The sequence below is a fragment of the Macrobrachium nipponense genome, chromosome 19 (genome assembly GCF_015104395.2).
Source record: "Macrobrachium nipponense isolate FS-2020 chromosome 19, ASM1510439v2, whole genome shotgun sequence".
Classification (NCBI taxonomy): Eukaryota; Metazoa; Arthropoda; class Malacostraca; order Decapoda; family Palaemonidae; genus Macrobrachium; species Macrobrachium nipponense.
The window spans coordinates 85154988-85167624 of NC_061088.1; the positions used below are offsets into that span (position 1 = coordinate 85154988).

At 35.1% G+C, this 12637-nt stretch overlaps 1 protein-coding gene across 5 annotated transcripts in view; it reads right to left on the minus strand.

Moving 5' to 3' along the window:
- Positions 1-12637, minus strand: part of LOC135218635 (peptidyl-glycine alpha-amidating monooxygenase B-like) — a 90842-nt gene that overhangs the window by 8112 nt on the left and 70093 nt on the right. For 2 of the 5 annotated variants that reach the window (XM_064255075.1, XM_064255082.1), the window contains 3 exons: positions 12009-12105; positions 7241-7324; positions 5847-5990 (listed from right to left, as the gene is read on the minus strand). In XM_064255075.1, coding sequence (XP_064111145.1) covers positions 5847-5990; positions 7241-7324; positions 12009-12105 — 325 coding nt within the window. Of the gene's footprint in view, positions 1-5846; positions 5991-7240; positions 7325-9813; positions 10792-10991; positions 11066-11395; positions 11845-12008; positions 12106-12637 lie in introns of those variants that run through there. The other 3 variants (XM_064255092.1, XM_064255097.1, XM_064255105.1) reach the window with 3 other exon arrangements.

A 12637-nucleotide genomic window follows, 5' to 3' on the forward strand; every position in this document is an offset into this window, starting at 1 on the left:
TTGAAATACTATGTGCATCCTAGACTTATGCTCTCCTGAGAAGCCAAACCTTATTTATCTCAGTTGGAGGGGTTGGGATACGTATTAGTTTTATACTTGAGAATTAATGCTTTGATACTAATTCATGTGGTCATAAGTAGGAACCTTAATATAAGGCAATGATTTTCATTAAACTTTTTCATTAAAATTTTTACTAACATTAAACTTTTTCATTAAAATTTTTACTAACTGTTCATTGTAAAGGTACCTTAGGGCATAAAAATAACAAGAGTTCACATCAGTTCAAAACCTGACTTGTAGAGCTGTAAACTCTCTAGTTTTTTATATTTTGACATAATTGGTTAAATCTGGTAGTAGTTTTAGCTGCTTTAGGCAGTTTTATTTTTAAATTTAATAAATTTAATATACCTGTTAGTATTTCCTTCTCTTTAACAGGACTTCAATGTACAAAGTTACTGGGTCCCACTTTGCAGACTTCAAAATGAAATCTGCCTTAAATGCAAGTTTCAGCTGTATGTAAAGAAATGGAGATATGCCGGAAGTGCTCAACTCCAAGATGCCAATTATCTTCCTCATAGATTGGCTTGGACTGACAGTGAGTACCAAGCATGTTTAAGGTTGTTTCCCTATTGTTATTAATTTCTTTGACTCTGGCTCCTTTCTCTATACTGTCTTGTCTCTAGTATATTTCATTACCAAAGTTTTTGTTACATCAATTTCCCCTTGAAAGGATAAAACGTACTTGGGTTCTCCCCAGTTATTTTATGTAATTGGGTTAACTGCGAACGGAGATTCTGATAATTTCTGATTTACTTCAACGAATACAAGTCATTTCACAGCATGGTCGAGTCATCATTTATTTTCATACTGTGGTGTATCCCTTTATTATTAGGCTTTCAAATCTTGTCTTCTCCTTTATCAGGTTGCCAAATATTCTGGACAAGTCAGCAATGACTGGTTCTCCCGTAGATGTAGCAAATATCTGATTTTTGTGATGGTCCTAGAGTATTTTCATTTAAATCTTCTAAGGACCCCCTTAACCTCATACACTCTCTATTGATTCTTCCATCACATAACTCTCCTCTAGCCAGTGTTCAGTTTTGTCCACTGGTAGATTTTCGAAACATACTGCCATCATCAATCTTTATCTTATACTTGTTTTACTTACTGTGTGAAGATGTTCAGTTCTACTTCCATTGTAATTTCTTTGCCCTTACTGCCTTCATTTTAGCCTTCCTCTAGTCTATTTGTATACCTTAGAAGTAGCTTGAACATTCTTTACTCTAACGTTATCTTTTGTACAGTCAAATAGAAATGTAAAAGTTTGCTTATAAGTGTTGGTCTTTGTTTTGAACTTATTGGTCTTTGTATTGAAAGATTTTCAATCTTCCATACACACCATAGCAAAGTACAGTACGTACTTCACAGATGTGTATAAAGAAATAACACACCCTTCCCGTCCAATGAAGTGATCTAGTCCCTCTTCTTAGTCAATCTCCTCACTTACTGAACAGTCTCCTTCCAAACAGAAGTCAACTGAGAAACTTGTTCAGCTAGCCGAGGTTTATAATCAACTGCCAACTGATAAGTTACCAGAACAGTGACAGGGTAACTATAGAACCCTGTTTGCTCAAGAAAAATCCCTCTAATGGCCCCTTTCCTTAACAGGTCAAGAGACCATGTCATCCATGGTATGGAATGTCTTGCTTCAAGGCTGGCGAGGTTCAAAGGGAACTGGCAGATATGTCAAGGAGATGGTGTCTCCATGAAGAGGAGATTATATCCCTCTACAAGCATCTGAAGGATCCATGATCATGCCCATCTACTCTAATGAGGTTCAGAAGTCCTAAAGAGAGCTCCATAGAGGGGGAAGTATCTTCTACAACGATCCTCTCTATCTAGTGACTTCGATTCAAAATTTCCTCCAGTATGAAAGGACACCCAGTGCTGGTAATGGGGGTAAGGATGCTGTCCTTGAAGTGAAGTAAACTAGTACCATGAGGGGTAAACGGACCAGGGTATTAGCTGGAGTACTACAGTTAATGCTTGCAGTGGGACTTGGACCTTGTCTTCCATGCCTGCCTCACAGTACAAGCTGAAAAGCTACCTGTACTGAAGATGGCAGCTTTTACATCTTAATGCTGAACTCCACACCACAGACTAAAAAGTATGTAACGGATTAAACACTGGGATTTTTCTAATGATGTGTAATGCTCCTCACAGGGAAGCCCAGATTCCCTCACACTCGTGCTTTAGGAATGATCAACACCTGCAGACTATGGCATGACTAAGTGATTGAGCTACTGGCAGGATATGGAGAAGTTGGAGTAGCAGTAGAAGCGACGGCCATTGTAATTGGAGGAACTTGTGAAATCTTGAATCTCCAGGATGCTGCTCTGAAGTGTCCTTGAGCTGCTGCAAAGCTAGAGAACTAGAAGCAATTGAAGTTGAAAACGAAACAGAAGGATCATCAGATATTACAGAACAAATGTACCTTTTTTACTTAAAGTAAAAATTGTGCAGACAAGATGACAGTGAGAGGCTGAGAGAGGCAAGAGAAAAGAATCCAAAGCCAGGTGGCCAGCAATTAATTAAGCAAGAGTAATGTGAACTATACAGAAAATGCTAGACATTTCCACTTGGCTAAAAGAACTAGTATTTACAGCATAGAGAGAAGGTTAGCAGATGAAATTTGGTCTCCCTGCAAGAGCATTATATATAACGTATGATGATCCCCTCCAGTACAAGTCAGCAGTGATTGGTTCTTCGGATCAACTCCTTGGAGTAATATTGTGTTGCCTTGCTCTCATAGTAGTATATTTAGTGATCATGCCCTTCCACATATGCTGCCATCATTATTTTTACTTTCTGTATGACTTTCCTCTCTTCGGGTGCATTTTCATTGGTTTTACTTAAACAAATTACTATCAGTGTGTATGTACTTGTGGAGCCTGTGCATTGCCTGCCTTTTTCCATATTGTAAATACTGGACTCTGTTTTGCCATATTTTTATTTCCATGAATTATATTTAGCATCAAATTTATTTTTTTCCTTCTATAAGGACTGTACCTTTGGTGTCCTCATGTAGAGGTCAGCAACAGTTGTCTCAATAGACTTGAGTCTGTCAAAAATGGTTATTTGATTGTGGTTCTTATTTACCCAGAACAAGTCCAGGTATTCCTCATCTGTGAAGTTCATCTTCCCTCAGATTTTGCTGATTCCTGATGATCCAGCTGTGAGTTAGAGGAAAGAAATTCCTTTAAGCCACAGCTAGATCATCAGTCTTCAGAAAATCTGAGGAAGGCATGAACTTCACAGATGAGGAATACCTTTACTTGCTCTGGGTAAATAGGAACCACAATCAACTGACCATTCCTGATAAACTGAAGTCTGTTGAGACAACTGTTGCTGACCTGTACATAAGGGCACAAAAGGTACAGTCTTTAGAGAGGGGAGGAAATAAATTCGATGCTAAATAACACTCATGGAAATAAACAAAAATGTGGTAAAACTGCGTCCAGTATTTACGATATGGAAAAAGGGAGGCAACGCACAGGCTCCACAAGTATATGCATACTGATAATTTAAGTAAAACCAATAAAAATGCACCCGAAGAAAGGAAAGTCATACAGAAAAGTAAAAACAACAATGGCAACATATGTGGAAGGGCATGATCACTAAATATACTATAATAGAAAGGCAACACAATACTACCCCAAGGAGTTGTTCTGGAGAACCAATCACTGCTGACCTGTACAGGAAGGGATTTTATGTATATATACATATATATATATATATATATATGCTCTTGCAGGGAGGCCAAATTTCCTCTGCTTCCCTTTTCTCTACTGTAAATACTAGTTGGTCATATGCAAACAAACCTTTGGTCTTAACAATTAAATACTAGTTCTTTTAGTCAAGTGGAAATGTCTAGTATTTTCTGCATAGTACACATTACTCTTGCTTAATTAATTGCTGGCCTCCTAGCCTTGCATTCTCTTCTCTTGCCTCTCTCAGCCTGTCACTGTTATCTTGCCTACACAATTTTTACTTTAAGTAAAAAAGATACATTTGTGTTCTATAATATCTGATGTTCATTCAGTATAATCTTCAACTTCAATTGCTTCTAGTTCTCTAGCTTTGCAGCAGCTCAAGGACACTTCAGAGAAGCATCCTGGAGATTCATGATTTCAAGAGTTAATCCAATTACAATGGTCGTCACTACTACTGCTACTCCATCTTCTCCACATCCTACCAGTAGCTCAAATCACTTAGTCATGCCATAGTCTGCTACTGCTGATCATTCCTCAAGCATAGTGTGAGGAAATCTGGGCTTACCTGTGAGGAGCAGTACACATCATCAGAAGAAAAATCCCAGTGTTTAATCAGTTACGTACTTTTTAGTCTGTATTGTGGAGTTCAGAATTAAGCTGGAAAAGCTGCCATCTTCAGTCCAGGTAGCTCTTCAGCTTGGACTTTGTCTTCCATGTCTGCCTCGCAGTACAGGTCACACTGCAAGTCTTGACTGTAGTACTCCAGGTAATACCCTGGTTCTTTCACCCCTCATGGTATTTTACTTCATTTCAAGGACAGCATCCTTACTCCCGTTACCACCACAAATGCCCCTTCATACTGTTATTTAGCATTGAATTTATTTCGAATTTATAAAGACTGTACCTTTTGTGTCCTATGTACAGGTCAGCAACAATTGTCTCAACAGACTTTGAGTTTATCAGGAATGGTCAGTTGATTGTGGTTCCTATTTACCCAGAACAAATCGAGGTATTCCTCATCTGTGAAGTTCACGCCTCCCACAGATTTTCTGAAGACTAATGATCTACCTGTGGTTTCAAGGAATATCTTTCCTCTAACCCACAGCCAGATCATCAGCAATCGGGAAAATCTGAGGGAGGCCTGTACTTCACAGATGAGGAATACATTTACTTGTTCTGGGTAAATAGGAACCACAATCAACTGACAATTCCTGATAGACTCAAATCTGTTGAGGACAATTTTTGCTGACCTGTACATGAGGACATAAAAGGTACAGTCGTTATAGAGGGATGAAAATAAATTTGATGCTAAATATAACGAAATAAACAAAAATATGGTAAAACAGAGTCCAATATTTACAATACGGCAAAAGGCAGGCAATGCACAGGCTCCATACATACATGCAAATAGTTTAAGTAAAACCAATGAAAATGCACCCAAAGACAGGAAAGTAGTACAGAAAGTAAAATGAATGACTAGAGCTTGTGTAGAAGGGTATAAGCACTTAAGTACTCTGAGAGCAATTCAACAATATTATGCAAGGAGTTTGTCTATAGAACTGCAAGTGGATTTTGTTCCACAAAGGATAAGGGAATACATATATTGATGTTTGTAGTTAATTAACCTATAAACATAATGAAATGTTAATTTTTCTGAGTAGGAATTATTCTGACAGTAGCAATTTCATAGAAAGGCTAATGAAATGTTCCACACACAGGATAGGTTACATATTGGAGCAGTATGATTACTTTCTCAAAAGTGATTTCACCTATAGTTTTCTTTAGAAATTTTTTTATCCAATGGAAATTGAGCCTTAATTCACAACAAAATTATTACATCAATAGTTTGTGTTTTATTAATAATATCTGCATTATTTTGAAGATCCAAGTTATTCAGATAAATAGATAAACCTGGTTGTGTGATACCCAAGAGGGTGATAAAATTGCATCTGGTACTCTCTTAAATGGAAAGAGGAGGCTTCTCACAATATGCTAGGTGCACATATGAGCTTAAATCATGTAAAAATAGGATTGTATGTATTTTGTATGGACATGCCTGAGCCTTCAACTTACCATTTCTGCGAGCACGTATGATAAGAGTAAGAGTAGTCAAAACAACAATGGGGACAGCTAAAAGGCCAAGAACGACTGTCGAAACTCCAGCTGAGGACCATTTGCTACCAAATGTTATTGTTGATTTGATAGCCTTTGCTGTTCCTAAAAAGGAAAATCATTTACTTAAAAACAGTCATAGTGCTCATAAACAAATAATACAAATAAAAAAATCAGCTTTGTAATCTTATGTAGTTAGTGAAAACAAATGAACTATGGCTGAGGCAAGTAGATAGAACAAAAGTAATTTAGTAATAGATATTAAATGGGTAACAACTTTGTAATCAGATATTTCCCTGCATCATAAAACCATTACCGTTAGTTCCACCATGTATAAATTAAGTACGTAGTGACATGGAACCTAAGATACAGTAAAAAAAAAAAAAATTTAATCCTAACTACTTCATATAATAAATATAAATACTATCTTAGACACCGGGATATTATTTTTCTTTGATTGGACATAATGTCCAACTCTATCTGCTAAGTGCATATAAGAAAGAGTTGTTAAGTGCATATAAGAAAGAATGTCCACCTCTATCTGCTTTTAAGTGCGTATAAGAAAGAGATGACGGTACAAAAATAATTGTAAAGATGGACTTCAGGATGCATGAGGTTAACAAATCTAGTAAGTCAGAACAATCTGGAAGTAAAATGTACAGGCTGAAAATAAATTACAGATAAATAACCAAGTGATGAGCCAATGAAATATTGCAAGTAACAAAATTTTAATCAGAGGTAGAACTCTTGCCGAAGTATTGCCTTTGTTATATCTTACTTCCCAGAAAGGCATCAGACAAAAAAGTTTGTGCAATATGTGCATTACCAATGTTTGGTAAATTTTTACCTTCTCATTACCAAGTCAATATAAACTCTCTACCAACTAAATACAAAGTAGCTGAAGTACATTCAGTGGTCTGCACTTTCTATGACAAAGTTGGATTAGGAGGGGATGATTCTCATTTCCACTTTAATAGCTAATATACATGATGAATGCACCATGCACCTACTTCCCTACTTTACATCAACTCTGCAAATTATGTAACTTCTTTTCTAACAATACAGCAGCTAAACACTGCTAAGCTACAACAATCTAAGCAAGGGTATATAACATTTCACTACATGCTCTCTGAACAAGATATACAGGATACATGTACACATTTACACATGTTAAACATGAATCATGGCAACATAAGCATCCTACATATTAATATTTTGTAAAGGTGGTCGTTACACCAGACATCTAAAGAAAATACAGGTTTATAAAAAATATTACTCAAATTTATAATTTTAAAAAGATAATGGCTACTTTATGTCCCCTTTCTAAAACAAAAACTTAAAATTCATGACTGTACCTTCTGATAGGCTTTCAGGTTTGATTTCTATCTTTGCAGGATGTGAAACATTTGGAGCTTTTGTACTGGCCCGGGTCACAGATTCTGTTGAAAAAACACACTTTAGTAACACAAACCAAAAATTTCATATCCAGACAATTTCACTTTTTCATAGCATATAAAACTTAAATCATTTATTAATCTGAACTGCCAAGTTACATATCAAAGTCGTGTCTTCAAAAACTGAGTTACAAGGTTGTGCTAATTACCATTGAAGGCATCTGGTTGAGACATGTTGTACTTTAGTCTGTATAATACGTGTCTTTTTTCCCCATCTACCTAGCAAGCTAACTTTATTACATTTAGTTATAAGTCAATATAACAAAACTAAACATTAAGCAACCATATGTGGTTGGTAAGTAGAAATTTGTTTACTCATAGAGCTCAAGGCTTTTTAAATGTATATATCACAAAATAACATTTATAACATTCACATACATATCTTATTTGAATGTACTGAGTACGCATTTTCCATAATTGTACAAAAATACTAATGCATACATATTTTCCATAATTGTACAAAAATACATGGATAAAGATTAATGAAAGCAGATATCAGCTAATTTAATCACCTTTCAGATTCTTCTCCCAAGTTAGATACATGAAACACAAATTACAAACATATGTGCTAACTTCTCACATACTTCGATATATCCTTCGTGAATCATTACGGTTACCATCCCTTACCTATGAAAAACAAAGGACTGACTGCTGCTAGTATTTTATCATCATTATTTATCTCTTTGATGGGATCATTGACCCACATTTCTACTCTCCCATAGCTTGCTCAAAGAACTTGTTTACAAAAGAATGGGGGAGAACTAAAGCAAGGTAAAGTTAGGGAAGGTGGAAAGAGGAATGAAAAAAATGCCAAAGGCAACAAAATGACAATATAGTAAATAGCAGATAGCACTGTAGCTGAAGGCCACAGAAACACTGCATTCAATTAGAATCATTAAATAAATTTTGAGTCATTCAATTAAAGGGTTGTGTAATTCTTCCACACCTTCTACAGTTTACGATCTTTCTGATCTTTTTCCCTCTCCCTCCTTGAATGCTAAGACTACCTTTAGCATAGGGTACATATATTTCTCCACTCAAGAAATGGATTTCTGAACATCTTTCTCCTCCCTTGTCTCCAACCTCAGAATGCAATAGTTACCTTTATCCTAGGGTATATAAATTTCTTTTCTGAGGAACAAGATTAAGCCTCTGAGCTATGTTAATATCCCTAATTCACATCCTCCTCCACATCAGCCTTCTATTGTGCCTACTTCCCCTGTCCATTCATTGTCTCAACTTCTGACATCAGGCCTCTCTTCTATTGCTGTCACTTTGTCACTTCCAATCTCCTAAACCCTCTTTCACATCAATTCTTAGTTTTAATTGGAAGACTTTTTCTGGTTCTAGTAGAAAACAGAATTTTTCTGGTTCTAGTGGAAAACAGACTTTTTCTGGTTCTAGTAAAAAACAGACTTTTTTTCTCATCTTATCAATGCCCATGTTTTACCATTTATTTTCCTACAGTCCAAATCCACACTAATAGCCAAAGGCATCTATGGAAAACTATGAAGAGTCTTGTAGAAATACTCATACTTTTAGGAATACTAAACTTAACCAAGACAAGGAATACATAATAATCTTTACCACTGAATACTCAATCTTTACTGTGAATGTCCCTTCATCCCCAGCTACAACTGGTTTCTGCTTTTTACTTTCAATCTGTTCCTTTAGGTCTCCTCTCTTTACTTTACTATGCTCTATTTTCAATACTCATTTAAAAATAAATCCTTTGAGTGTGCCCTGTAAGAATCATCTGTTACCAAGTTGAGTTTCTTAAACTACTAAATAATAATCATAATAATAATATAATAAAAATAACAACAATAATATATGCATAACCATTAATACTAGTAAGTAATATCCCTTCACCTTTCCGTGATTATGAATTTACATTACCGTTGACATTTATGGAATTAAGTTTCAGAATCCTAAGTACAGGGCTGTATATGAAAAATGCCTCGTGCAGCATCAAGTTAATACTGCTTTACTAACACTACTTTGGTCTCTTCATACCTAGCTGTTCAAGCTTCACTTTCCTCTTAGAACAAGCCTTCATGTGATCACAATGGGAGTAAAAACATGTGGCTCAAATGCCTAAAAAAATAATCAACATAGACATTATTCAGAAGTGCTTTTTGTATCTCAAATAATGGGCATACAAGTAGAGCAGTGCTAGCAAATAGCAGAAGTTGACAGTATTAATGTTGCATGAATTTTACTCCTTGTTCTCTATCATTTTAAATTTTATTAGTAACTCATATGGATGATGAAAACAACAGATAATTACAACCAAATAAGCATTATATAAATCACACTCCACTTAAGAACAACATTGTTTTTAGATGAATGAAGTTTAAGCATAATTTCACTTCACTGAGCTTAAATAAACGCTACCACAGCTAACAACACAAAATAGCAATTCTGTGTACTGTATCCCACATCAATTTTCTATACTTACAAGGATATTAATGTTGATAGTATATTTTCTATTTATTGTTAACAATATGTAACACAAAAAAACAAATTAAATTACATAACAGAATACCAAAAAAAGGTTTTAAATGGACAAACCATTCAATAAATAAAAACAAATACTATTTATCAAATCATTATACAAAACTAATTCTCTTAACACCCTATAATAAGACTTACAAAATAATGCCAGTGCAAACAAAATAAAAACATTTACCATTACAAAGTTTTGTGCATTTTGTCCAAACAACAATAAGAGGCAACCTAATTTGCAATGATCATGACTGGGGGCTGACATTTTAAAGAAATCAAAAGTGCTAAGTGCTACTACTTGAACTTCCCCTTCACTCACCTCTTCCATTTAACTTTACCGCAATCCTTTCAGTAATACTAAACACAACATATTTAACAAAGAAAATAGCTATGATCAAAGTCATGTCAGAAAACAGTAGATATGGGTAACCCCAGATCACAAAGAAAAGGCAAAAGCAAAGGCCAGGACCAGATGGAACTACTGCAGAAAGCATACAAGATGGAAGGGGGAAACCTGGCTTGAAATCGTTGATCATAATGATGGTGATGAATGACTTTCCTACTCATGTAGCATTTCCAAGATATCAGAAAACACTTTTCTAAATAAAAGAAAAGGATAAAGGACAATATGCTATGCTGTGCGCTTGACCAGAGTACACATACAGTATGCATCCTGAGGGTTAATTCATAGCACTATACAGTACCTGGTAATTTAAATTCAAAGGTAGAATTTCCAAAGGAAACTGCCTCCTGACTCAAGATGTGACATGGGCTAGTTAATGTACCAAAAACATAGAGTCTTTCTGAACCAATAAACTAAAAACCTCGAACACTAATCAATAATGTGTGCCTGAGAAAAGTACCCTAACTGAGGGTGATCTTAAAGAAGTTGGTGACACGCTCCAAAAGGCTAGGTTGCATAATCTGGACTGGGGCATCCTCATCTGGAGTTGGGAAAAAATTTACTTAGTAGAAAAGCGCTCATGACTCAATTTGTCTGTGAATGCTTATGCCATATTTTATTATCAACAATAAAGACTGGAAGCTTCCAAAAAAGTTTATGATTGAACAAATAAAATATAATTACGGTACATAAATAGTATTACAAAGAATGACAATAGCAGAATAGTTTGAATCACTTTACCCAGTAACCAAGAAATTTATGACCAGTATCCCCAAGGTATCCAAAGGATGAGACCAAAGTCCATGGCATGCAACCTAAAACCATAATTCCAAATATAAAAGTACAAAGATTGCACAAACCATATTTTCTATTTGCATAACTCAAAAAACATCAATGATGCTATCAAGTCACTTAAAAGCTTTATGTAGGAAGAAAGAAATTTACAAGTAACCCTAATATGTCCAAAGGAGATAGCCACAGCCCATAGCATGTGAATCAACTAACAAAAAATTTCAATTAAAATGTAAGCACAAAGCTTTTCTCTTTCCAAGATATCTCATATTAACTGCATTCTAAAACCTAACATGAGTGACAGCCTTGAGAACCATCAATGCACCTATGTTAAGCTGTACTCAATGCGAGTTTTGACAATATCCAACATCCTCTATTTTCTGGATCTCTGTATCTTGCTGTCCAACCACTCCACTTCATTCTTTTTGCTATCTTAGGTGCCAATTGGCTGGAAGTGTCCCAGTGCTTGGCTGACGGCCTAAATTTTGTATATCAATTCACCAGTCAATTAGCAAAAGCCTACTCTTATTTGCTGTTGCATAAAAGCAAACACAAACATAATATTGATTTAAGAAGAAAATCAATAAAAAAGAAAAGATGATGATGATCGCATACATGACTTGTGACCCATGCCTAACTGCAGCAACTTGGCATTCAGTTTCTCTTCACAACTGGGGATTTGGGACTTATCACAGCATGTACTATTCAGTATAGACACTTATTATCAAACACAAGCACTCATTAACAGTATATACTAGTATAATTTGGTGCGTGTCTGGGAAACTTCAAAGGAAAAGAGGAACTGTAAAGAGAGACAGTAATACAGAACATTTAAATGAATACAATGTCAGTAAGATTCTTCAAACCCACAAAGATATAAAAATAAACATTAATAAGAATAAAATCATGCAAACTTTTGATGCAAAGATTAACAGATATTCTGAATGAATCAAAATTTTAACTTACCTAATTCAAATTTCCATAAATTATTAGGGCCTATTTCTGCTACAAACACATCAGCACCATCAGAAGACACCACGATATCATGAGGATTGCTTAAGCCCTGCAATACCATCAAGATTTTGTCATTAAAATGCCCCATGAAATTATTTTAAAATCATTTAATCCTAAGAAAGTTAACCACTCATCCACTATGGTCTTTATAATAATAGTAGTGTGAAGTTAAAGCCTAAAGCCAATAAATGCAAAATTTAAATATCTGCATAGTTTACTAAACTCTGTTAAAAGCAAGTTTAAAATAACTGCTACTGAGCTACCTAATCCAGAGTATTTATTGTAGGCCAGGGGCACAACTGAATTTACAAAGCACATGAACATGCAAAAGAAGAAAAGTTTTCTTTTCTTAGTTCCATGACAGAAAGAAATTGCATATTCTCTATTAAAAATCACATGATCTAGTACTTTTTCTCCACATCAATATCCAGTATTAATATATATGCTGTCAAGTGTCATACTCGGAAGCTGAAGTATACACCATATAAGTCAATAGTGATCAATTCCACCTTTTAAAATAAAGATTTTATAAATTTATAAATTTGATTTCACAACTAACTGGAATAAAGTGAATTTTCTAC